At 41.5% G+C, this 27462-nt stretch overlaps 1 protein-coding gene across 1 annotated transcript in view; it reads left to right on the plus strand.

Annotated features, from left to right (window-relative positions):
- DENND3 (DENN domain containing 3) overlaps nt 1-23382 on the plus strand; it is a 38781-nt gene extending 15399 nt beyond the window's left edge. The window contains exons 7-23 of the mRNA XM_054385380.1: nt 933-1151; nt 2494-2615; nt 3055-3210; nt 5859-5955; nt 7752-7855; nt 8164-8342; nt 9130-9651; nt 9785-10047; nt 10500-10670; nt 11586-11715; nt 12196-12303; nt 14138-14277; nt 15380-15540; nt 17109-17242; nt 18238-18353; nt 18480-18617; nt 22886-23382. Of these exons, the coding sequence (XP_054241355.1) occupies nt 933-1151; nt 2494-2615; nt 3055-3210; nt 5859-5955; nt 7752-7855; nt 8164-8342; nt 9130-9651; nt 9785-10047; nt 10500-10670; nt 11586-11715; nt 12196-12303; nt 14138-14277; nt 15380-15540; nt 17109-17242; nt 18238-18353; nt 18480-18617; nt 22886-23086 (2961 nt within the window). The 3' untranslated portion in view covers nt 23087-23382. The remainder of the gene's footprint in view (nt 1-932; nt 1152-2493; nt 2616-3054; nt 3211-5858; nt 5956-7751; nt 7856-8163; nt 8343-9129; nt 9652-9784; nt 10048-10499; nt 10671-11585; nt 11716-12195; nt 12304-14137; nt 14278-15379; nt 15541-17108; nt 17243-18237; nt 18354-18479; nt 18618-22885) is intronic.
- Nucleotides 23383-27462: the final 4080 nt, after the last annotated feature.

The raw sequence follows: 27462 nt of genomic DNA on the forward strand, positions 1-27462 counted from the left end.
TTTTGGAACATCCTTTGTAGGTTTCCTGATCCAATTCTTTGCTCAAACGCCACCTGTGAAGTGTGACCATGATCAGTATTATTACTGTTGCCACCTCCTCTTAAAAAGAAGAGATTGGAGAAGGCCTCTGTCCATAGTTGCTTGTGAACTTCCTTGGTCCTGAAAGCAGGCAATAGTGGCTTGTTTTCTGGACATGCCCTTTCTTCCACCAACATGGGCTTCTGCCCCTGTGTATGTGTTATGAGTAAAACTGTCTCAGATCCTAAATGGTCCTCTCAACTGGTGCATCTTGAGTATGGGATTTTATGTGTTAGCATCCCTACAAAATGTCTTGCATGTGCCATTACTCTTCTTGGCTTGAATTCATCCTACCTAACTTGAGGAATCTGAGTTTGGCACTTAGATGCCCTGCGTATCAGTGGAAAAAGCGAGCATGCCCAGATAGCTTCTGAAGCGCTCTGTGAAAGCACTGCTCTCCAGTGGCACTATAAGGAACATTACTAGTTAGAGTCTTGAACAGATATTTGTCTGAGATACCCAAAACCTAGATAATCTTTGTGTTCATCATCAAAACAACCAGGTTTGCTTACCCAGATGAAGACTATGATTTCTACAACCAGTTTACAATCTAGTACTGTGATAGAAAGGCGGCAGGTCTTAGTAATTCCAGCTAAATCCTGCCCTTGCTGATATTGGTGGCAAAACTCATTGACTCCCACTGACAAATTTTTTTCTTCTTTTCTGTTTTCTTAACAGAAAAGTTAGTTTGGTGTCGTTAAGTGGACATTATGTCAATTTGGATATGTGTAAGGTAGCTATTGAAAAACACAACTTGGGAGGCTGAGTTTTGCAAGGAGACAAAGTATTCATTCCTATCGTTTGTGTTCTAGATATAACTTCTCATAAACATTCAGCTTGTTGGTCTTTTCCAGGTTATGACCTGTATTTTGACTGAGCAGAGAATAGTTTTCTTCTCTTCTGATTGGGCTCTGCTGACGCTTGTTGCTGAATGCTTTATGTTGTACCTTCATCCTCTTCAGTGGCAGCACACTTTTGTGCCCATTCTGTCTCGTCAAATGCTAGATTTTGTGATGGCCCCAACATCGTTTCTTATGGGATGTCATATTGATCATTTTGAAGAAGTCAGCAAGGTATGGTTTTGGCTGCTACCACTCCACTCTTATTGCTCATTTTCAGAGCATTTTTTCCCTTAACTTCTTTCAGATGCATCTAGAAACTTGCTTTTGCTATTTTTCTGTGTGGGGAGTGAAGAAATTAAAAGTAATGAAGCTGTACTGATGTGACCACTGCTGTATTTTAAAAAAGCTTATTATTGTATCCCTTACTTTGCAGGATAATAGGATTTTTTGCGACTTCAGGTTTTATTTGGGGAAATTATTCTACTTGCATGTCTCTTGTATGTAGTTTATCTTCAGATCTGTGAGGTTATTTTTTGCTCAGAGTTGTGTGGGATTAAGTTGTTGCCTTTTCCAGGAATCTGGGCTAAGAATTGAGCACACATCTGAAACTACTCTTAATGATGCTGCTGTTGCTTGTGGTGGGATTATGTACTTTACAAAAAAGAGAAAGCAATGTAAAAGATATAATATCTTGGTTTTTCTGAGGGCTGTTTTTGTTGTCTTTTTTTCAGAATCTTAGTTAACTAAGCTTCTTTCAGGGGTTAACATTAATGTTGGTTACTCATAGATTTAAGAAAAAGCTTCACAGGGCAGGACTAATGTGAATATACTGTTTGAGAGTAGAACATAGGTTTTCTCTGGGTGTTTGAAGAGGAAAAATGTGTAAGTTTGTATTAGATGAATCCATCTGATTATTAGACAAAGTGAAACTGGTCCATCTAGTCCAGTCCAAAATGAGCAAAGAAAAAAAAAAAAGAAAAAAAAGATGTCACTATCAAAAATAGGTACAGATTAGAAACCACACTTTGGTATAATTGAAAAGATTTTATGTTTGTTAATATAGACTGTGTTGCAATCTCATCTTTAAGGTTATTAAAATTGCAGAGTGAGAGATCAGCATGGGCCTTACCTCTGTGTGAAGAGGCAAAGTGCTTTGAGATTAACACAAACACAGAAATACGCTACAGACAAACAATAGCACTGCAAGGACTGGAGTAAATCAGCTTTTAGGGAGCATCTTTGCCTACCTATTTATATGGTTTTGTTCATATTTTCCAATGTATACCTTTTCAAGAATAAGCTTAGAGATCCAATATTAATTTAATACTGTATGAAAAGCATATTGGGTTACAAATGTTTGTGTACAAAGATTAATATCTATTCATTTAATGACATTTTATTTTTCTTGAAAGTAGTTTTCTAGTTATCCATGTGATCTTCTGGTTGGGAGGGAAAAAAGTCATTAGTTTTCTGAGTTATCTTCTTGCTGAAATAATTCATTGCATGAAGACTTTATAAAGAAGTAATTGTTTTTTAATATACTTACTGTTATTCTATTTCCTTTTGTTAAAAGGAAACTGAAGACTTAATTCTAATCAATATAGATAATGGAGATATTACACATTCAAAAACAGCTGAAGAGAAGCCTGAAATTCCAGATGTTCCAGCACAAGCTGCAGAAACTTTCATAAAAAGGTGAAAAAACATTGAAGTTGTGTTTATCATAGCACACAAATCATGCTCAACCCTCTTTCTAAGCTTTTCTTTTGTATTAGTTACTGTATTATTTCATTTGTACAAACCCCACTGTATTTGATAAAGGCAAGTTGAAAACATCAATTAATAAATGCACAGGTGACTTTAAGAACTCATAAATGTTTATTTTGCAATACCTGGAATGCTTGTTTCTTTTTTTATTACTGATATGGATTATTGTCTGAACTTCAGTGTTTTTGACAGAATGCCCTGTCGGGTACTGGTAGGACTTTGAGGGTTCTTTTTTGCTTGCCAATGCTTGTGGCTCAATCTTGCACTTTCTAGCTCTAAGACACATGGAGCCTAAATGACCTTTTCTTCCACAGGTATGGAAGAATTGGCGTTAGGATGTAACTTGTTAATTTTCTTGTTTGTATAGAGTGGAGAGTCTTCAGCTGCATTATGACCTAGAGCTCTGCCATCTCCGAGCCGGCACAGATCTTGGTGAACTCCAAATGCGTAGAAGGGCTTGGCAGCAGAAGCTGAATACAGAAGTTCAGCAAATGACTTTGCAGTTAATTGTTAATATCTTCAGGTGAATAGTATTTTTATCTTCAGGATGTAGTATTTTTTTTTATAAGAGCATATGGCACTGGTAAAGACACATCCACTGTCACTGAAAGTACTCTTCTTTTTTTTTTTACTTTATAGATATTTTGTAAAGCTCTGAAGTTTTGTGAGGGAATTCGAGAAGGAGGTCCCGCTAGCTTGCTGAACTATCAATAATTAATTTATTTGGGTACATATGCATTGCTCAGACATCATAGATAAAGCTTCTAATTTGAACTTGCGTGTCTTTTGTCTGAAGATTGCAGGAGAAGAAGTGCAGTCCTTATATTTCATAATTAGGAAAAGCTTAAGGCTCAGTAGAGATACCAGTTTGTAACTGGACACAGTCTTGGTCACTCTTCTTAGAGAAAAATGAATTCAAAACCAGTGCAGGGTAGAAGAGCTGAAAGCAGAGTCAGGAGTTCAGAACACCTGGGCTTGTTTGGCTAACTGACCAAGTGCTGAGAACGGACAAGGTGTCTGGAGAGTGCAACCACATGAGAGTGAAGCGGGGAGAGAAGCTGTTAAACTCAAGCATACAGTGTTGGCAAAAGAAATGCTGGGTATTGGGTGTGGTTGGGCTTGATATTTTAATAATGATGTGGAGTGGGTTTTGTTTGTTTTGTTTTGTTTTTCTCTAGAAGGTCCAGCTATGCTAAATTTCCTTGTTCTTGTGTAATACGTTTATACCTACAGTCGCTTTATCTTATCAAGCCAGCATTCTGGTCATAAACGCTGCTATTGTTTGCTTGTATTTGGGTAGGGAATGGAAATATCCTAGGCAACTTGTACAAAACAGTGCAGCAAATGGGTGGCTGCTCTGCATATGCTTCATTTCTTTTTACATAGAAGTGAACATACTTGACTGTGAAAATGAAACTACCTACCTGGCATTTCTAAGGAATCTGATCATACGGACAGAGGTCTGCAGATGCTGTGGAGACAAACATCCCTGGCTATTTGTTGCAGCCTCTTGCTGGAGATGGTGCTCCCCTTTGGATCAGCTACCAAATTGTTCATGTGAAAGCTCCATAATGCTTTCAGTTAGAATGTGCTGGGTTAAATACCAGGTCTCTCTTAACCAGCTCACTTTTGTTGGGTCATCTTAGGAAGAGCCATACAGGTGACTGGGCCTCCCAGGAGGGCAGTCTTTCCTGCTAGATGGATGTGGAAACTGAAATGCATTTACAACCTGATATGCTGCCACTGTGGGATTTGGGGAATTTCAGTGTTTGACAACAATATGTTCCAGATAAAAATCCATTTTGCAGCTAAAAGCTTGAACTCCTTAATGCACTAAACACTTGGCTATAAAAAATGAGCAGATGCTTTGCTCTGTACAAGATAATGTTTTGAGAAGAGGTTGCTTCTTCTCTTCCTTTCTTTCTCCTTTCCTTCAAACTGCTTCTTTTTTTTTTTTCCAGCCCTGTTTCTCCTGTCTTCTAATGCTCTATCTACCAGTGTCCAGGAGTGAAAGAAAGTAAATCTCTGATACGGTTGTGCTGCCAGTTGCTACTGTCTTCAGTGAAGCACTGCAGTATTTGTGCGTGTGGAGGCTCCATGTTTAAGGCAAACAGTGCTAAGTTATGTAGAATTACTTAGAATTGTGTATTTCTGCTAAACATCTTTTTTCTGTATGGCTTGTTAATAGCTTTTATCACTGTTCTGTGAAAGACAAGTGACGTGTAGACCTGTCCTCCGTATGTTTGTGAGACCATTTTTGTTCTTGCACTCAAGTTTTGCCTCACCAACTTCTTTTTCTTAATTAATTTATTTTCATAGGAATTTTTTATTTGTCAGTGCCTGGTGTGAGTAGATGAAGTAAGATGTAATAATAAAAGAGCCCTGATCTAAGCTACTTGCACATATCTGTCTTAATTTATAATTTCCTACTCACAGTCTTCAGAGCATAGCTTTTTTTTTCTGGAAAAACTCCCACTTTCTGTCTGACCTTCAGGGCACACGAATTTCTAGTGATGGTTGGTTTTCCAGGGGTAGTGCTTCTGCTGCCTGCTGTGAGTATGCATATACTAAAATATGCATCAGTTCTTTATCTTGCTTTCTCTTATATTTCTGTAGTTTTGTCTCTTTAACACAATTGTCAGTTTTTGCTGCTTTATGAGCAGAGTTTGAGAGTGCAGCAAAAGATTACATGACCTATTCTATTTCACGTGTATGTTACAGATGCAATGTGTCAGATCTCATCTTTGTATCTGCTTGTGTGGATAGAGACACTTTCTTTTTAGTGCTCCAGGTGGGTTGTATGGGATTCAGGAGCCATGTATGTAAATGTAATTCCAGGATTGGAGCCAAAGTTATGATTTAAACAGAGATTCTCACCAGTGAGTTACTAAAATTGATCTCACAGACTCTAGGTGAATTAGCTGATTTGAAATGGCAGTAGCATCAGGTAGCTGCCTTCTTGGAAGAATTTGTATTCTTTTTCTGTGATTCAGTAACTGACTTGCTCATTAAAACTGAGTTTGTCTTCTGATACTGCAGTGTCTTTCTTTCTATTTTGCCATTTTATGCTGCAGCATATTTTTAGTAGTATCAGTGGGCTGCTACTGCAAAAGTGCAACTTGCTTAGAAATCTCCAAACATATTTACCTATTTCTTTATTTTTGTCTCCAGGGAGGTAAAAGACCATCTAAATTATGAACATAGAGTGTTTAACAGTGAAGAATTTCTGAAGACAAGGGTGATTGGAGACCAGCCATTTTACAAAAAGGTGAATTCCGTGTTAAATATGTTGTGATTCTCTATTATTAATCTTAGCCTTGTACAGTGTTCTAGGAGAACTTGGTATTGACACAGAAAGCTGAAAACCGAAGTTATAAACTCTTGTGAGGTTGTTTTAAGTGTCATGATGATTAACCAAATAGAAAGTTCAGTTTAGTTAAACGAGAAAACAATTCTTTGGAAAACAGTTTCCCTGAATTGGGGGCGTCTGGGGTTAAAACCTAGTTCCTGATGGAATGTGAGATATTTTTCCTGCACTGTATGATGCAATTTGCATAGTAGTTTCTAACAGATACTTGATTAGAATAATTAAGAAGCTGCTTAATAAACTGTAAGATGTGCTGTTGTTTAAGCTTCTCAAAAGTAAAATACTATTGTGTCTTCATTTCTTCTGATGAAGATACAGCTTGTTTAGAAAACCTGTGGGTACAAACAAAGGTTGAACAGGGAAGAGAAAGTGCATCTGCCATTTTACATTTGCTTTAATTATGCTCCAGGGATCCATTTATAGGAAATGTTCAGATTAGGATTTCGAAGGAATAGAAGTAATTAAAAAAAGTTTCAGTAACTGTTTCTAATACTGTAAATGAAAGAGAGGCAATTTTATGAATTGAAATGTAAAAATAGTTTAAAATTCAGATGTGCACGTTTAAGAAGAGTTTTGAGCAGTTGACTCAAATACTAAATAACAGTGAGAGGCTTGCTTTCAAGTAAATCTTAGAAGATGACACAGTATGGTGTAGTTACCACTGGTATCTAGAATTCTCTGAAGAGGACTCTTAAAACCCCTTAGAAAGGACTGTCAGTTCCTGCAGCTTGTCATCGCCTGTGTATACAATTGTCAACAAAACGTGCCACCTACTGGTCAAATACAGTCAGAAATCTTAGTCCTTCCGTAGAGGCCATTTTATGGGGTGTTCTCAAATGGATTGCTAAGAGGCATCTTGAACGAGAATGACCTGTTTGTTAGTGAAATATTTCCATTAATATGAAAGCACTGAAATTAGTTACGATTCTTTCCCGTTTACGTTGAAAGGTACAATTGTCTTTAAGTTTGTAAAGGCTGGAAGTTGTGTAAACAAAGACAGGATTCCTGGTATTACAATACTGTTTCTTGATGAAGTTTGCATTTGATTCAATTAACAGATTAGTTTCCTGAGTTATTTCAATGATTAGTTTTCTCAATGGTTTATTTCAAACATCTTGTTTTAATCTACAGTGGTGGGAGATGGTAGCTTTCCACTCTTTCTAGTTCACACTTGATATTTTTTATGGAGTCCATTATCCTAAAAGTAGCAGTTTGACCTTTCAGAAGTCATTTGATGACACCATGATAATTACATAATCAGGAAACAATATGGGGGCTTACCAGAAGATGACTCAATTGTCTTTTCATTTTGATGGTATAATGTTAATTTGGAATGCCACAAACCTCTTCTGCAAGCCATAGACAGTATTGTCAGCACTTAGTTATAGGCAGAAAATACACTGTTAAACTTGTATTGTTGTAGCTACAACTCTGTTTTGCTCAGTATTTCCGTTTTTCAGTTTGGAGGGTGGCCTGAGGTTACTGTTTGCCACTAAACAGATACCATCAAAGTTCAAAAGGTGAAGGGAAACTGATTTGATTTTCTGCTGTTGAAGCTTTCAAGTATTTTTGGTTACATGATTGCTAAATTGGAAGTTCTCAGCTTTGCATGTGTAAAGGTAACAAAAATGAGCAAATCTTGCTAATAAAAATGTAATTTGTAAATGACCCACAGTTAACCAGTTTGTGTCTCACAGGTTTTAGAGACCTACATGTTTCACTCTTTTCTTAAAGCCCGTCTGAACAGAAAGATGGATGCCTTTGCTAGGCTTGAGCTGAGTACCCAGTCTGAAGAGGATAGGTAAAGTTTTGTCATTTCTTATTCTGGTTTTGAGTCTTCTGTTGATTATCTGTGATAAAAGCCCTTTTAACTCTGTTGGTAAGAGATTAGGTCATCTGTAAGTAAGATTATGACTAACTGATAGGCCACATTACTAAGATTACTGCAGAAGGGTGATATGAACATGTCCAGCCATGGCTGTTGAAGTTGTAAATTGGTTCTGTAATTGTAATTTAATATTATTGTATACAAAAAGATAAAACCAAGTGGTAATTTAGAGTGTGCAAACTGAATTTTAAAACTAGTTATATTATTTTTATTTTTCTCAGATTAAACTTGATGTTTCATACCCCAAGAAGGCTGACTATAGAGAAAATGGCTTCCAAACGATTTAATCACCAGTGCATTAACAGGCGGATGGTGATCAGCATGCCCAATCTGCAAGATATCAAACTGCCAGAGGGCCCGATGAGGAATTCCTCCCTTCGAAGGGTAGAAACAGGCATTGGTAAGGGAGAGGTGTGCTGAACAAATGCAGGGTCTTTTGGCTTTATGGATGACATTACTGAATGATTTTCACAGAAACACTGCCAGATGCTGGAAAGAAATGATAAGCAGAGTCATTTTGAGCTGGGAGCTGTCTGTGTTTCTCCTTGCATGTTAAATCAGTCTGAAGCCTGCTGCAAGTTTTGCTGTACCACAGAAGACTGATTGGTCATAATAGAATTGACACTGGAGAGTTGCTTCCTTAACCATGTTGAGTCCTCACAGAATCCTAGAATCACAGAATCATCTAGACCAGAAAAGACCTCAGAGATCATCAAGTCCTGCCATTTTGCCCACTCTACCAAGTCTGACACCCAGTTTATGTCCAGTTCTCTTCAACCCTTAAACACTGGCTTAGGCTTATCAGTCTTTGTTATAACTAAGACAGTAAAGAAACTGCATGTTTGGTTTATTTTTTTTCCTTTGTTGTTTGTTGTTGTTTTGGTTTTTGTCATTGTTTTATTTCAGCATTGGTTTGGGGGTTTTTGTTGTTTGTTGTTCTTTCCTATAATTGATATTAACAGGTTAGGGAATATTCTGATAAAGATAATGGACATAGAAATACGTTTATGTCTCTAGCACAGCTGTATTCTCAGATGAATTTCATGTGATACAATTATTTGTTACTGGGATGGGCATTCTCTTTGTTTTGTGTAGTACAGTAGTGTTGCATGTAGGTTAGAAAGATACTCTCACTTTTACTCGCTGTTTATACTAATCAATCTACTTTTCTTTTTTATTATTTTTAGCTGTAAAAATGCCCTCCAAATCAATCAGTACATTCAAAATCCCAGAAATACACTTTCCTCTGATCTTCCAGTGTGTTCACTCCTACTATGCAGACTTCTTCAACCATCTCAGCAAAGCTATAAATACTTTACCACCTGATAACTCAGCATTGCTGGCAAGGTACTTCTACCTCCGGGGACTTATTAGCTTGATGCAAGGGAAGCTACTAAATGCACTTTCTGACTTTCAGAACCTAGATAAAACAGACTTAAGGATTTTCCCTACTGATCTTGTAAGAAAAATTGTGGAAACCATGCCTCCTTCTGAGCGTTTGCAGGCAGACCGCAAACCTGAGCTGAAGAAGTTGATAAGTCGAGTGATGGAAAAACAACGAGAAGTCTTGAAAATAGATGACCATGTGAAGAATTTTGCGTTGCCAAAAACACACATGCAGCTGGATGATTTTGTGAAGAGAATCCAGGAATCTGGGATTGTCAGAGATATAGACACTATACATCGGTTATTTGATGCCCTGACAGTAGGTGAGTATAAGATATGTTTTAAGTGACCTTCTTCATTGTGCAATCACAATTGCAAACTGTTTTTATTTTAATGAAGAAAAATGAAATTTTTTGTCTCTGGTTGTTTTTCTTTTTTTTTTTTTTAACTTTTTAGGACATCAGAAACAAATTGATCCTGAAACATTCAGAGATTTCTACAACTACTGGAAAGAAACCGAGGCAGAAGCTCAAGAGGTGAATCTGCCTCCAACAGTAATAGAGCATCTGGATAAAAATGAATGTGTTTACAAGTTATCTTGCTCAGTTAAAACTAATTATGGTGTAGGAAAAATAGCTCTGACCCAAAAACGTTTGTTCCTTTTGACTGAAGGAGGACGTCCTGGCTATGTCCAGATTGCTGCTTTCAGGGATATAGAGGTGAGCATCCAGGCACTGCTTGTTCTCTTGCCTACCTACAAGTATAGGCCCTGTTCCATTTTGCAGAAAGACCTGTCTGTCAAAGTTTCAGTAGGGACTGTAGGAAGCACCTCTGAAGTCAGCAATTCATGAGTGATTAGATAACATTCTGGGTCTTTGTACAGGAATATGGGAAGTGCAGCGCATGGGATATAGAGCTAGAAGAGTTTAATTACGTAAGTATTAAGTGGACTTATTTGACTGTGGTGTCAGAAGCCACCTTGTATCCACTGTAGAGCGAAGTCTCTAGGATGTTATTTGGAACTTATATTCTCATAAACAAATCTCTGCTTAACGCTCTGTATGAACAACTGGAATAATTGGTAGTGGTTAGATAATATTGCCCTCCAGGGTGAGTGCTGCACCTTATCTGTGATTACAGGGCACATCCTCCTTGTTTTCTTTTTTTCCAGGATGTTAAGAGCACGACTGTAGCTTTCCTGCTTTTGAGAATACCTACTCTGAGGATTAAAACATTATCTAAAAAAGAAATCTTTGAAGCTAACCTCAAAACTGAGTGTGATCTCTGGTACCTGATAGTGAAAGAAATGTGGGCTGGAAAGAAAATGGCTGATGATCACAAGGTATAAACATGGGAATTTCTAACCAAAAACTGCATGAAATGTATGCTTTCTGTCTCTGTCCTGAATAATATCATGCATCAATCTTAGAATTTCTGTTTCAGCAAACAATGGCTAAGTAGTAATAAAGTAATAAACTTCTTTTGTTGCGGTTACTTCTAAATATAACACTTCTGGAATAATTAAAAAAAGAAAAAAGATTTTTTTTTTCTCATCCATTAGCATGGAACTTTTAATTTAGTCACCAGTTCTGCAAAACAGCTTCTGAAGTTTACAACATATGAGAATAGTGAGCCAAACTAACAGAAAATTTTCTCCACCTTGCTTCAACATATGATGTGTAGAAAGAGTTTTGTCATACTGGAACCCTGATGACTATAGATCCTTTCAGAGAATAGGAAAAATGTTTTCTGCCAAAGAAACCCTGAGAAAAAGGATCATACAAGCAGAGTTTTAATTTTTCATGACTGCTGAATGTGATAGAGCAAATGTAGCTTGATGATCCTTCATGTAGTATTTGAATTATTTTAGCCAAGATGAGGCTCAGTGTGTACTTTCCTCCTGTGAAGATGAAGCCAACCTGAAAATGGGGATCCATCCTGTGTCTGATGCATGTTTTCCATCAGTGCCATTCATGTGGTTTCATTAGCACATCCTGTATAAACAATGTGCCAAATCTGAGCTATTCTTTCAGTGTAATGAATTAACACTGGCTCCTGGCTCCCTGCTCCATGGCCTTGCTTGGGAGGGGAACGTAGGATGTGGGAGTGGGATTTGACAGCAAGAAGCATGAATTGTGCTGCAGAGCAGTAGCTGACTAGTCTGTGTGTTAAGCATGACATGCTGTGATCGTTGAACATGGGGACTTGTAAGAATAATAAGCATTAGATAAAACTACAGTAAAACTTTTGTCTTTAGGATCCTCAGTATATTCAGCAAGCACTGACAAATGTTCTCCTGATGGATGCTGTGGTTGGCGCCCTGCAGTCCTCCAAAGCCATATATGCAGCCTCTAAACTGTCTTATTTTGACAGGATGAAAAATGAAGGTCAGTCACATAGCAAGGCTGCCAAGCGTGCTGTTGTTGCATGATCTGTCTTGGTTCTTTCTGTGTATCTTCTGGTTTTCAAACTGATTATCTCTGGAAATAAAAAAGATGTTAAACTGATTTCACTTTCACAGGCATAGTTTATTAAACAGTATTAACAGAAAACTTAGGGTTGTGGGGTTTTTTACATCTGTGCACCAGAACATTGGCTGGGGTGTCTGTCACCATGTTGGGTGCTGTGGTTTTGTTGTGCTTGTTTTGACTTCTTGGCTGCTGTATGCATGCTTCTGCTACCAGAACTGCGTGCTTCTGCTACCACAATTCATACAAATAGTGTTTGAGCTTTTGTAGTCAGTTAAGGTTAAAGGGAAGGAAGTGAGAAATGTGAATTAATGGTGCAGAACTATTATTTCATAAGAAATATAGCCCTATTTTAGGCTGATCTGTGCACTTCATGACCTTTTTCAAAATCAATTTTAGTGCCAATGATGGTCCCCAAAACAACTTCAGAGACATTAAAGCACAAGATCAACCCCTCAGCTGGTGAGACATTTCCACAGGCAATAGATGTCTTGCTTTATACACCAGGTAAGGTGATGCATTACTCTCTTTACATTAGCTCAACCTTAATTAGCCCATAAAGCATGTTATCTCACAACACCCGGTGTTATGACTGCCTGATTTTGTTCACATTCTGACATGCTTTCGTTGTGAGTTGAATACTAAAATAGGAGATCATTAAAGAGGAACAGTAACATTGCATATTAAGATACTCCAAGGCGTAGCTTTCACAGTCTTTATTTGTCTTCCTCTGTGTGAGTGCTTTATAATAGACTTCAATTATATGTTAATGTGCTGACTTCCCATTAAGACTTCTACCTCATTTTATTGAGCAGAGTGGATGAATCATGCTCCACCATGAACCAGTGTTCTTTTATTTTTTTAAATTTATTTTTCAGTAGAGTCATACTGGGGTGTTTGAACCACGGTGCAGGGAAGGGTACCACCCCTTGAAATCCCAGCCAGACCTGTATGCCTGTGGCTCTCATTTTATAGTATCTGATCAAATGTACTACTCATCAGGTGTAATTTAAATCTGTCCCTGAAGAAAGCTTTTGTGAGCTTTTCTGTGGTGTGGCACACTTGTACCGGATGAATTTAAAAGCATTGGGGGGAAAAAAAAGTTAACTTCACGCCTATTGTACAAAGTTCTTAGGTAGCAGATACGTTTGTTCTGGAAGTTCCTAACTCAACTTCACAACCTTACTAGTCACAGAATGGTTTCACAGAATGGTAGGACTCAGAAGGGTCCTCTGAATATCATCTAGTGTAATCCCCTTGCTTCTGATATAAATTCATATGTGATTCCTACTATTTGGACAGTTTGAGACAGAAAAGGAAAATTAGTGGAATTCTGAAGTTAAAGTGGGTGGGAGCAGCTCTGTGTGTGGTGGGAGTGGTGGTGAGTTCAGTGGTGGTTTTCACAGATTCACAGAATGATAGGAGTTGGAAGGGACTTATGGAGGTCATTTGATCCAACCTCCCCACCAGAGCAGGTTCATCTACAGCAGGTTTCACAGGATGGTGTCTAGGTGGGTTTTGAATAACTCCAGAGACTGAGACTCTACCATCTGTCTGGCCAGCCTGTTCCAGCATTCTACCACCCTCAAAGTAAAAAGTTCCTCCTTATGCTTAGGTGGAACTTTCTGTGTTCAAGTTTGTGCTGTTTACTTCTTGTCCTGTCACTGGGCACCACTGAAAACAGACTGGTGACATGCTCCTGACACCCTTCATTTAAATGTTTATATAAGCATTGATAAGGTCCCTGCTCAGTCTTCTCCAGGCTAAAAAGCCCCAAGTCTCTCAGCATTTCTTCATAAGAGAGATGTTCTAGTTCCCTAATCATCCGTGTGGCCCTTTGCTGTACCCTCTCAAACAGTTTCCCGTCCTTGAAATGGGAAGCCCAGAACTGGACACAGTACTCCAGATGAGGCCTCACCAGGATAGAATAGAAGGGAAGGAGAACTTCCCTTGACCTGCTCACCACATTCTTCTTTTCTTCCTTTGTAGTATGAGGCTTTTGAGTGGAGCTCTGATGGAGAAAATAAAATGACTGGATTTTTCAGTTGTATTTTATAGGGCTTAAAAGCCTTCCTGGGATCCCAGTTAGCTAAGTACTTAGCCATCAATGAAAAAGATTATCTATGCTCTGAATTACTTTGAAGTGTAAAGTGAAATCATCAGGTGAGCTCAAATTCATTGTGAAAACTGTGTCCTTCTTTAACTGGTGATACAAGCTTCAGAACACAGATGTTTTTTCGGAAAGCTGCTTTCCTAATCATGGTTTTCCTACACATCTCCAAAAGTGATTTTTTTTTTTTTTTATCTTTTATCTCTCTCATCTTATGTTCTTCATTTCTAGGGCATCTTGACCCTTCAGAAAGACCTGGCAATGCTCATCCAAAACTGTGGTGTGCTTTAAATGAGGGGAAAGTAGTGGTTTTTGATGCATCTACCTGGTCTATTCAACAACACTGCTTCAAAATAGGTCGCTCTAAACTGGTAAGACTGACACACGTCACAAATGCTACTTTAGTTTGGTGGCTTTGTTGCTACAGCCTCTATGACCCTGAATTGGTCGTTCCTTAAAAGTTGTAGAAAGACACTTGAGTTGTTTGGGCTTCAGTTAACTTGGAGAAATGCAGATTTTAGAGAAAGGGAAGGAGTAAGAATGATTCATAATGAAACAAGTAAAATCATGAGAAGTGATGGAGTGGATATTGGGAGAGCCTGCTGGCCTAGTGCCCTGGGTTCTTGGGGCAGGAAGGTAGGTTGGAAATAAGAAGATCAATATAAAGAGAAGTTGAGAGGAAAGGTGTAAAGAAACCAGGTGGATGGTATTGAAGAGAAGTAATGCTCTAAAAGATCACTCAACCATCAGGTTAGTGAGAGTCGCTTGTGAAAGACCACCGGAAAAGAGTAGGTCTCTCAGTGAAAGGGGAAGCTGAACTAGAGCTGCAGGCTGAGTGAGAAACTCACAGGAAAGGGGATTGGATGGGCTCCTTGTATGAGAGCTGAGAAACACTGTTGTGGGTGAGTGTGGGAGAGAGTCAGAAAGGGAGAAGTAAAGCTGGTGGTGAAGAGCTGGGTGGAAGGAAGATAGAAATCCAGGAGAGGGGCTGGTTACTGACCTATTCTAAAGAGGATTAAAAAGAGCAAGAAAGTTTGAAACTGATAGAACTCAGGAGGGAAAGAATACTGGGTTTCTGAATGAGGGAAGGACTTTCCAGAGGTGGTAGAGGAGAAGACAATATTTTCTGACCCTACTAACTGAAGCAGGAAGTGTGTTTTTATCAGACTGTTAGGGTGGTTTCCAATCCAGAAGAGATTTGCCCTGATGCCCTTGGTAATCTTTACATGGTTTGGGCCAGGAAACATGACTCTAAGTCAGTTACCAAGATAGATCACTAATCCTATTTACTGAAGAATGAACTCTCTCATTACTTCCAGAGCAGATCAAAGGACAGAATACTGTAGTGCTGAGTCTTGATCTGTTACTGGAATCACCAGAAAACTGTGGCATCTTCATAGAGCCTCATTCCATGTTACATTAAAGAGTGGATTTTTCTTCTAGATTTTAAGTAGTCCTGCCTTTTCTCCCCAGATGTGTATGGTCATGGTAGAACTGAGTCAAGTGTGGATTGGTTCTCAAGACTCCATTATTTATATAATCAACACCCACAGTATGTCTTGTAATAAGCAACTGAATGATCATCGTTCTGATGTTACAGACATCATTGTGGAGAAGAAGAATGGAATACCCAGGTACATTTAATTACAATGTTCTATTCTTGAAAGTAAATAAATGAGCAAATGTGAAGGATGTCTGTACCACCAGAAGAATCATGTAGAAAGCCATTTTATGTAGCTAAAACATCACCAGCCTGGAGGCTTTGGGCATCAGTGAATAGAGGACTAATTAAAGATCCAAATGATAGCATTGTGCTTTAATTATTTGACTGAAACAAAAGCAAAAGGTTAACTTGTGCTCACGTAAAGGAGCCCATACAGGAAACCAGTGACTGATTTTCGTAGATGTTGGAAAGAATTTATTGTTTTAAATGGGGGGGCACAGAAGAGAGGGCCTTTGTCCTGCTAACATAAGCCTTCATTTAGCCCATTTTTGTAGCTCTCATATTGTATATGGTAACTAAGAATTTTCTTTTCAAAGAAAGAGCATTATGTTCTTTGGAACAAAGAGGACAAAGAAACACTTTTTTGGATGAGGATGAGAGCAGCCAGGAACTGGCAGCACCCAGTGACGAATCAGTGCAGATGCAGTTTAAAGACCACTTCATTTTTGTTTTGGGCACATCATCGACTAGATGTTTACAGCACACTTCTGGATATGTCCTGCCTGTTTGTAAAAGAAAGAATACAGTTATTGTTTTGTTCAGGCAAAATGATTTTGATCTTTTGGTACAACTGGGAAGAATGTTGGCTGGAGACCCTAACCTGCTGTTTTCCCATGGGAGCTGTAACTCTCAGGCCAGACCAGACATCAGCCATAGCTCTGCCAGTGGTGCAGCAGGCTTAACTGGGTTTCAGGTAGAGTTTGTTTAGGTGTTAGGAACATTCTGAAAAAGATTTTCTCACCTGAAGACAACAGATGTTAAAGATAAAAAAAAACAAAAATCAAAGGAATAGTATAATTTGTTTGCTCAGGTGCAGTAGCAAAGAAAAACAAATTTGAAACTTTTTGTCCTAACTTGAGAGAAAATCCAACAGGCAACGACATTCAGGGAATGTTGTGCTTAAGTTCTCATGCATGGTATAATGTAGTTCCTTTAGGTCTGAGTTAGCCTGCAGTTCTTCCAGTGATGCAGAGCTGGTAAAGTATAATCTTAAGAAGAAGACAAAATCTGTACTAGGATGCTTTGGTTCCAGTAGTTTGAAGCTTAGATCGCTGGCTGCAACCCAGAGCTGCTGGTTGCTTAAACGTGCTTTCAGTAGTCTACAGCCAGGTACCTAGAATACAACGAGGGGAGGAAAGGAAGTTTAGGTCATTCCTTAGGCATTGTGCTGGGCACAGGATGGACATGCTCCTGCCCACTGAAGACTCTGGTCACCTTGTTTAAAAGAACTGGACAAGTCTAATGCTTTGCTATTTAATAATGAGCGATTTTGGCCTTGATGCCTTTTGGAATTCAATCCATTTTCTGATGGAAATGGTTACTGTGCTTTACTCTTCCAGTCTTTAAAAACGAAGAATGTTAACTTGGCTTACTGTAAAGTTGGTTATTTTGCAAGTAATTTTCTTCCAGTTCAGAACAAAGTGCATACACAGAATGTAAAGTTCCCTATTGTTGTTTTTCACCAATCTGTACCAACAGTGAAGCATACTCAAGCAGTTTAGACGGAACAGTGATTGCTTGGAACATCAGCACTCTGAAAGTTAACCAGGTCTTTCAGCTGCCCTGCCAGAATCTCACTTCTATCAAACTTCATAATGACCAGCTGTGGTGCTGTAAGTTTATTCCTCAAATAATTAAAAAGAATAAATTACACCTTCACATAATATCCTGTTTTATTAGACAGAACTATACATTAATCTCAAACTCATGTGTACATGATGTTCTTCTGCCATTCTCCACTTAGTCTGCTTAAGTGGCCTTCTGTAGGAAATCTTCCAAAACACTTACATAGATGGCTAGCTTGTGTCACCCCTGGAGCTATGGTGCCTGCTGAAGGGTGGCTGGACTTTATTTGTCTGACCTCCTGGGATGGTACCTGTAAATTGAAATGAAAAACTTTGAGAAACAAAAAACTTCTAAAGTCTGTAGGGACAAAAGCAGTTACAATCACATGTGTTTCAGCTCACTTTTTATGGTATTGGTCTGACCTGGTAACCCCCACACTTGCATTTTGGCTACTTCTAGGAATTTGTCCTCCCCTCTGCAGAAGTTTATATGAATAAGGTAAAGCTTCATGCTAGGGTAAAGGAAGTTATTTCATAAATGGTGACCAATTCAAGAACGCTGCAGTGATTCCCAGTGCTGCTGTATAAAAGAGCCTGGATCCAAACATATCTTAACAAAATGGTAGCTAAAGCCTTGAAAATTCCTGGTCCAGCTGTGGGCAGTTTTGCTGCTGCAATTGCTGTGGTGGGGTAAGGATTCAGCCCTGTTAACTTGTCTCAGTTCTGTAGGTGAAAATATTTTGTACTTGAAAACCTAAGTATAGCGTGTCTTAATTTTAAGGAGTTTGTTTCTTCTCCTCTCATTTTTGGAGTCTGAACTGCCAGGTATGTGCATTGCAGAATAGCAGCCAGTGTCTGGAGAAAGAACAGATCTACAAAACAGATACTGTGAAAAACAGGAAGAAGTATCTCAAAAATTTAACTGCTGAGAAACAAGACAGTTGTTAAAAGTATCCATTTTATTTTGCCCTTTTTCTCCATGGCATATAGAGATGGAGGAAGTAGGCACTTCTGTTGCTAATTGCTTCTCTTTAATATTGAAGGTACTGGAAGTTGCATACTTGTAGTGTCAACGCATGAATTTCGACTACAGATGAAAATTGAGCATCACCTGAAGGATGTGTGTTCTTATTTCCTCTGCTTCCAACTCTTTCCTGAGGTATTAAATTTAAACTGCTAATAGAGTTTAAAGGAAGTACAACTGAGGCATTGCAAGCCATAGTTACTTAACTGCAGTATGCTTCCTGTCAGCAGTGCTCATGTGAAACATCTTTCTGTGCTTTAGAGAGATGAAGTGTGGGCATCCTACTCAGGGAGTAGTGACCTGTATGTTTGGAACACCAAAGACTTTTCAAGTACACCCCAAAAGATTCATCTTCAAGATTGCTCTCAGATTACTTGTATGATAAAAGTTAAAAACCAGGTGAGAGACGTTTGCATTGTTTTTACCTGTTGTGGAGTTCTTTACTAAAGTTTTGTTTGTTTGCAGCTCTGGTGAGCCTGCCATTAGTTACTTTACTGGGTGTTTGCATAGGTATTGATTCCTCTTTGAAATCAGAGAACCTAATGACCAGCACAGTGTTGCAGTTACACACCAAAATGCATCTCAAGCCAAAAGCCTCTGCAGTAATTTAATGCCTGGTGACTTCTATTAGCCACTGACATTTTTGGGAAACCATAGAAATGGAAAGTTTAGATCCCTCAGTATTTAATCTCGGGGCTGCTAAGACTAAGCCTTGGAAAAGGTTAATAGACAAACAATAAATGCCAATTAGCTGGCTTGTTTTTGTAGATGACCTTTTTCTTCTTTAGTTACCTCATTCCTAACTCAGCAGAGATGAAAGGAACCAACAGTTTCCTACCATAGCACCTTGTGTCTCTGTCATTGCTGGCCTCATGCTGTGTACCAGATCTTTCTGCATGATACCAGAATGACTGTAGTTGTGATACCACATGGACAGGCTTAGGGTTAATTTACAAATAAATAGCTAATATACATCTATTGCGAAGGCAGCTTCCTCAGGCTTTCTCAGATTTTCCCTCCTTTGTTCCTCAAAAATGACATTTTCCATGAAATGCTCATGAAATAGGAAAGCTTTCTGTGTATTCAGCTCTTGGTTAGATTTGTGAACTAAGATTGAAAAACCTTTTAAGATGTCCTTCCCTATAGTGGAGATGGATGTGGAGGGGAATATAGTAACAAAAGATGAGGATAAGGCAGAGGTAGTTAACACCTTCTTTGCCTCAGTCTTCAATAGTGGGACAGGCTGTCTTCAGGACAACTGGCCTCATGAACTGGCAGATGGATCCAGGGACCAGTATGGTCCCCCTGTGATCCAGGAGGAAGCAGTAAGGGACCTGCTGACCCGCTTGGATCCTCAGAAGTCCATGGGACCTGATGGGATCCATCCTAGGGTGCTGAGAGAGCTGGCAGATGAGCTGGCCAAGCCACTGACCATCATTTATCAGCAGTCCTGGCTCACAGGAGAGGTTCCTGATGACTGGAGGCTGGCCAAGGTGATGCCCATCCACAAAAAGGGCCTGAAAGAGGAACCAGGAAATTACAGACCTGTCAGCCTGACCTCGGTGCCAGGCAAGGTTATGGAACAGGTCATCTTGAGTGCAATCACACAGAACCTACAGGATGGCCAAGGGATCAGGCCCAGCCAGCATGGATTCAGGAGGGGCAGGTCCTGCCTGACCAACCTGATCTGCTTTTATGATCAGGTTACCTGCCTGGTGAATGCAGGGAAGGCTGTGGATGTAGTCTGCCTGGACTTCATCTGCCACAAGAAGCTCCTGGCAAAGCTGGCAGCTCGTGGCTTGGACAAATTCACTCTGAAATGGGTCAAGAACTGGCTGGAGGGCTGGGCCCAGAGAGTAGTGGTGAATGGTGCCACATCCAGCTGGAGGCCAGTCACTAGTGGTGTCCCCCAGGGATCAGTGCTGGGCCCCATCCTGTTCAATATCTTTATTGATGATCTGAATGACAGAATTGAGTCCATCATCAGTAAGTTTCCAGATCAGATGACACCAAATTAGGAACAGGTGTTGATCTGTTGGAGGGTAGAAGGGCCCTGCAGAGGGACCTTGACCGGCTGGATGGATGGGCAGAGGCCAATGGGATGATATTTAACGAGGCTAAGAGCAGGGTTCTACACTTTGGCTACAACAACCCCAAGCAGTGCTACAGGCTGGGGACAGAGTGGCTGGAGAGCAGCCAGGCAGAGAGGGACCTGGGGGTGCTGGTTGATAGTAGCTGAACATGAGCCAGCAGTGTGCCCAGGTGGCCAGGAAAGCCAATGGCATCCTGGCCTGTATCAGGAATTATATAGCCAGCAGGACAAGGGAGGTTATTCTTCCCTTGTACTCAGCTCTGGTCAGGTCACACCTTGAGTACTGTGTCCAGTTCTGGGCTCCTCAGTCCAAGAGAGATGTTGAGGTACTGGAACATGTCCAGAAAAGGGCGATGAGGCTGGTGAGGGGCCTGGAACACAAACCCTGTGAGGAGAGGCTGAGGGAGCAGGGGGTGTTTAGCCTGGAGAAGAGGAGGCTCAGGGGTGACCTACCTGAGGGGGGGTTGTAGCCAGGAGGGGGTTGGTCTCTTCTCCCAGTCAACCAGCAGCAGAACAAGAGGACACAGTCTCAAGTTGTGCCAGGGGACGTATAGGCTGGATGTTAGGAGGAAGTTCTTCACAGAGAGAGTGATTGCCCATTGGAGTGTGCTGCCCAGGGAGGTGGTGGAGTTGCCATCGCTGGAGATGTTCAAGAGGAGACTGGATGAGGCACTTGGTGCCATGGTCTAGTTGATTGCTCAGGTCTGGGTGATTGGTTGGACTGGATGATCTTGGAGGTCTCTTCCAACCTGGTTGATTCTATGATTCTATGATTTAACCTCTGTTCTAAGGGAGATAGAGGGTTGTTTGGAAAACCCCAACGCACTAAACTCTTTTGTTCTACTTAAGAACTTTGTTACTTTTCTCTCCCGCTTACTCCTCATTCAACTTTGCCTTAACTAACATTGTAGTCCCACTCATTGATACAAAAGGAACAACTGGACAATATCCCTGTGTGATCCATCTCCTGAACCTGAGCATGGAGTCTGCTCTGTTTCAGCCTGCCAACAGCTCAGCAGCCTTGGTTGTCCGAGGAGGAATCTGTAGCCTGCTGTAGTAGCTGGAGCACACATACTCCTGTTCTACACAGCATTACAGATACTGAGAATGAATTTGCAGCCCAACACTGTTATTGGAGGCTAACGACAGTGGTAGGGCTGTTGCCACAGGCTTGCTTTTAAGTGCTAGAATTAAAAACAAGCTATTGTTTGTCTTTAAGAAACCTGAGTGCCACATTGTGCAGTTGGTTTTATGTGAAGTGGGATGATTCTGGCAAGCACTGCTGACATGTAACACAGAGTACTTACCCTCTGCTAAGCTATGCACTAGAGGACCACAGCTGTGTTCTGTGCTGGACCATATGTATCTGACCCCATGTCCTGCCTCTAATGGTGGTGGTGATGGCAGTGCTGTGCAGGGGGAGCCTGTTAAATTGGCCTATAGCTGCAGTCCATTTGCCTTAAGCTCCTTCCCTGTCCATGGTTCTTCTTTAGGGGTAGTAAACTCTGTCCTTCGTTATCTATTTTTGGATCCAGGCTCTCTGGACCCGATTTAATTTTGAACTTACTGGTGCCATAGTTCCCTGTAGCAGCAGGTTCCAGAAGTTCACTGCCAGCCATACAGGGAGAAGTACTTTCCTGTAAGTGAAACTGAACTCTTACTGGTTTCCACATCCCTTACTTCTCTAATTGTGGGATGTGTTGAACTCTGCTTCTACCTTCTGCTTCTCTGCACTCTTCAAATTTTGTAAATTTCAATGTCATCCCTCCTTAACTGCCTTCTCTCCAGCCTTAGGAGGCCTGGCTTTTTCCATCTTTGCTCATATGACAGCTCTTCCTTTCTCCTGATAGTTTGAGTTACTTTTCTCTGGATTTTCTCCGCTCTTGCAGTTCAGAGAGCAGGACTGCACATAGCACTCGAGGTATGGCCATGCTGTGCTTTAGACAGTGGTAAAGTGACACCTTCTGCCCTTTTTCTGCACTGGTCTGTAGGACCGAAGGCAAGTCATGTTGTTGAGGTGAGCAGCTGCAGTACCAGCACTGTGTGCACAGGGGAGTTTCCTGAACCCGGGCATCCTGCAGTGCCAGCACAATTCACACCAGTAAAAGAACCCCCTGGGGAGTGCTGGTGACCAGGGCAGGCAAACAGGGTGTTGTAACTCTGCCATCTTGACCAGGGAGTGATGGTATCCACCTGGCAGAAGCTCATGTCCTCTCTAAACTCTATACCCACCATGACTGAGGCAGTTCCCAGGCAGCTGTGGTGGGAACATGGAGGCACCCTGCTGCAGGATGTGCTCTGCTGTGACACCAGTACCAGCCAGCAGCAGTGAGCACTCCTGTGGAAGGTGTGCCCAGGGAGAGGAACTTCTCTGCTTAGTGACAGAGCTCCAGGAGGAGGTTGAGGACCTGAGATAGACATGAACAGGTACCCACATGTTCAGTGTTTCCCTTTTCCAGCCTATCAAGACAGCACCCTCACTGTCAGTGTGGTCCATAAAACTCTTCAATTGTGTCCAAGACTGAAATGTAAAGTAGTGAAAGTGACTGTGGTGGTGTTTTGTTTTTCACTCCAGCTGTGGGTTGGCAGCAGTGGAAGATCACAAGGCAAAAGCAAAGGGAAGATCTATGTGATCAGTGCTGAGAAGAGGACTGTAGAGAAAGAGTTGGTCGGTCATGCTGATACCGTGAAGGCACTGTGCTCGGCAGAGGACAGGTACGTCCTCAGTGGCTCTGGAAAGGAAGAAGGGAAGATTGCCATTTGGAAAGCTGAATAGTTAAGCTCTTCAAAACACTCTACCTGTGCCAGCAAAAAAGTGAAAGATCCTCTGCATTTTGTAGATACTTCAGCCACCTGTCAGTGTTACTCTTCTGTATTTATTGAGTCATTTTTGTCCCTTACCTCGCAGCAGAAGCGAACCTCCCTCACACCTCATACTCCTGCTGCACCTTTGATGAAGAAACAGAAATGTGAAGAGAGGGGTCACTGGCTTTTAAACTTGATGTGTCATTGGGAAGGGTCAGTGTTCTAGGCTACACTGTATGATGCAGATGGCATTAAGAGAACTGAAACCAGCTCAGTAATTCCACTGGAGCCCTTTTTTGGGCCGTACATGAGCTCAATACTGCCTCTACAGCCTGTAATAGCTGGGCATGGGCACTGAAAAGAAAAAAACTAAGAGCAGTTTTTGCATTTCTGGAGCTACTATGAATGCTGAGTATCTTTCTGAACTAGCTGCTAGATGTAGCCACGAGGACTGTCCCTTACCCCCGTATGTATATTTATGGTGCTGTATCATTTAAAATGTAGACACAGACAGGCTCTTCCTGATAGCACTGAAAGCTCCCTGCTGGTGAGACAAGATACTTGGATATTCTCAGTGACTGTTTTGCTTTTTAAACTTGTATTTCCTTTAAAAGCATTGCACAGCACTTGGCATTTGTAACAGTTCGTGAAACTGATTTTTTTTTTTCAATCTGAAGCACTTTATTTCATTGCTGTGTCTGTTATACTTGCTTTTGGAAGAAACCTCTCAGCTACTGTGCAAACAAACCTCTACAACTCCTCCCGTTTCTGTAATCAGAAAAACTGCTGTTACTTCAGGTAGAAACTGCTGAATTTTTACGTACTGCACAATCATCAGTGCTCCTTAATTCCTGAAGTGAGCATCACTGAGTCCAGAGGAGTCTTGAGCAGCATTCCCTAATCACTTCCTGGTGTACATTGGGGTTTCTTTGTCCATTTATGGCAATTATTTACAAGTAAAACAGTAAGTCTACACAGAATAGTTTTATCTGAGTGCTGGGTGAAGTGGAATACAATATTTAAAGTACTGTAAAAAGAAGGAAAAAATGGGCTGCTGCTTTTGTTAATAAAGCAGTGTAGGCCTGATGGAAGAGTAAACTACTGTAAGTGTCATCCCTGTAGTATTTCTCTTTCAGTGTGCTGATGAAAGGTTTTATCTTATGATGGTAACTGAAATTTTACCTTTGTATTTGTTTTGTTAGTTTCTTTCAATTTAAAAATATTAAACACTATATTGGTATTCTGGCCTCTCTTTGTACCTTGTTCTTGTTGCTGTGTGACTCAATACACGAATGATGATTCTTAGCAGTACCTTGCATCCTGTCTGTGTTCTAAGGAGGAGAAGTGCCTGTTTTTTTCTCTCTCTCTCATATTCTCCTTAAAATCAGCTTCTGCTGGTAATGTGTCCTCCCCTGAGTCCCTCATCTCTAACTTCCAGGTTTCTTCTTTCCTCCCCTGGCAGCTGTCTGGTGGTGGTAAGTGAAATGAATTATTTAGTGAATTAAAGATGTCTGTCTACAGAGGCACACAAGTGCTGCTAATGAAATTCCTCTTGCTGCAGAGAGGAACTCAGCTATACCAACCTGCCACCTGCCTGTCATTGCCTTGATTTTCCTTCCTGGCAGACTTTTTAAGCCTGGCATTGACAAATTGACAAAACTGGCAAATGCTGATTTCTGTGATTGTAAATTCTTCTACTGATAAAAGACTCCAAAGTGACGCACTGAATATGGACATAACTGACTGACTAGTTGCCTCCTTTTTCAAAGCACTGCTTTCTTTAATACCAGCCACTGAACACCACATAGAGGAGGAGAGTTTTACCACCTCAGACCAAACCATACAATAGAAAGGTCCTTCCAGAACCTATCCCCAAGAGCAGGAGGATCAGCAATACCAATACAACTGACTTGAGGAGTGCAGTGCTGGTTTGTCTCTTGGCAGTGTGAGGAGACAGCTCAGGTATCTGTTTACGTAACCGGTTCAGATTTGCTCCAGTGACACAGCTGTGGAAATGAACCTGCAGCAACAGGACTGTGCACTTCTGTTCAGTTTTCAGTGGATTTTCAGTTGCTTCCCATGGGCCCCTTGGTGGTGGGAAGGCACAGGGGAAGGGATCTTCAGATCCCTGGTGGTCCTTAGAGCTGTTCTGTGCCACGATGTCTACTAAAATGCAACCATGTCTAGTTACTGATGTGCAGCCCACACTGATCCTGCTGACTGATGCTGGCTCATGAGCTGTGTGCTGGTCTCTCTGTCCAGCTGTTGTTTCTTCCTGTGGTGAGCTGTTTGAGGCAGAGACCCTCTTCTGGTTGTGCTCATTTGTCATGATGCTTTGTTGGCCCATAGCAAGAGCACCTGCAAGTTGTGATACTAGTGTTTGATGGCTTGGGTGTTGTAAACTGTGTGTTGGGCCTTTCAGTTAAACAGCAAATTGTCAGGGCTCAAAACACATGAATGGGGAGTTTTTAAACTTTCCCTGAAATTAATACTCTTTCAAAGCAGTGTTTAGAGGTTGCTGAATATGAACAGAAAACAGAAGGTTTACAAATATTTATTACATTTATTGCTGGACCAGACAGAGCCCCTGCATCCTGTCAGTCTGTTCTCTTTTCCCTTGCTCTTCCTGTCTCCAAATAACTCCCTCTGAGAGATGGAACAAAGCTGCTCCTTGCAGCAGAGGCACTAAGTAGACAACTCAGCACACTTCATCCCTCTCCTGCACCATTACTGAGTTACTGCTGTTTGGGTTACTTGGCTTCTACTTTGGCCCCGTCCTCCCTTCAGTCCAACTTGTGCCACCGTCCCTTTCTCCTCAGCTTCAGTGAGGTGTTACACATTTCTTGGATGCCAGCTGAAGTTCAAGGTTCATGTTCAGCTTCTCTTTGCTGTTGATTTTTTTTTCCTGGTTCTCCTGAACAGGGCTCCTCAGGGAGCAGAGAGACCTGCTGGGAGCCAGCAGCCTGCACCCTCTTCGTTCACTGTGACTGATGCAGTTCCCAGACAGAGCTCCAGTGAGAACACGCAGCCATCCAAGTACAGGCTGCAGGGTGTCCTCTGCTCTGACACCAGGATGGGACTGGCAGCAGGGAATACAGCTGTGGAGGTGTGCCTGCTTAGTGACAGAGCTCCAGGAGGAGGTGAGGTGTATCAGGGATTGTTTGAGGGAGACAGATGAGTGGAACTGCACCCAGCTTCCCCTGGGGCAGACCTGTCAGGCAGACAAGGTGCATGGTAGCGAGGATTCCCTGTCCTCTCCACCCAGCAGAACACGGTGACTTAAGGTACAGGGCACAATGGTAAAAAGTTCTTGCCAGATGCAGCAGATGTGTCTCCTCTGAGACTTCCTCAGCACCCCAGAGAAGTGGGCATGGCACCAAACTGTCAGAGTTCAAGAAGCATCTGGATGAGACTAGTAATCATATGGCTTAGTTTTAGCTAAGTCCTGCAAGGAACAGGGAATTGGACTTGATCCTTCTGGGTCCCTGCCAACTCAAGATCCTCTGTGATTCAAACCAAGGGATGGCAGTGTTTGCTTCTGGAAAGAAACTGGCTGCAGAGACAGGAGCTGCTTGGAAATTCAGGCTGCTTTTTGCTGGCTGTGATCAGCCAATGGGGCCATGAAGTGGGATAGGAACATGGGATTCCTCTGCCTTCCAGCCTTCATTCCGGTGCTGCTGTGGGTCTAGTGATAGGCCTAGGCCCTTTTCCATCAGTGCTGATTGAGTCCTACCGTTTGCTGTCAGCATTTCAGAGAGAATGGAGCAAAAACTCATCCTCACCTCCCTGCCATGAATTACTTGCCTCTGTTGCTCTGTCTGCATCCTCTTCAGCTGCCATGTTCCCAGCTGTCTCTCCACGACTGCCCAGGGAGGCAGTGCACCCCAAGGTGGGCTTGGGGGGCTGTTTGCTGCATGGCATTGCTGTAGGTCTCAGCTTGGTGGGGTCAGCTTCATTTGGGAACTGAAGGTAGGATGTAAATGTTGGGATTCCCTCTGGTGTCTGGCTTCCCCCTCCATGGTGCTTTGCCCCCATGCCTTGGCATAGGTCTCCTGGTCTCAGCAGTGGGGTGTCAGGACAGGGAGGATGCTGCACAAATGCTACTTGGCACTGGTGCAGCCTCCTAGGTGCAGGAAAGGATGTAAACATTGCCTGTTTGGCCTGTCCTTCTGCAAGTCCCTTTCATCACTGTGGCTCTATAGGGCTGGTTGCTTGCTGGGTGGCTGCTGCTATGCTCCTTTTCAGAGTGGGAAGGGCTGCCCACTGCATAGGAACCCAGCTTGAGAGGATGTGTCTAGCCACATCCCATGTCCCCAGTGGACTCTGTGCCCACCAGTGTGTCATGCA

This window comes from Indicator indicator, chromosome 12, assembly GCF_027791375.1.
Source record: "Indicator indicator isolate 239-I01 chromosome 12, UM_Iind_1.1, whole genome shotgun sequence".
Lineage (NCBI taxonomy): Eukaryota > Metazoa > Chordata > Aves > Piciformes > Indicatoridae > Indicator > Indicator indicator.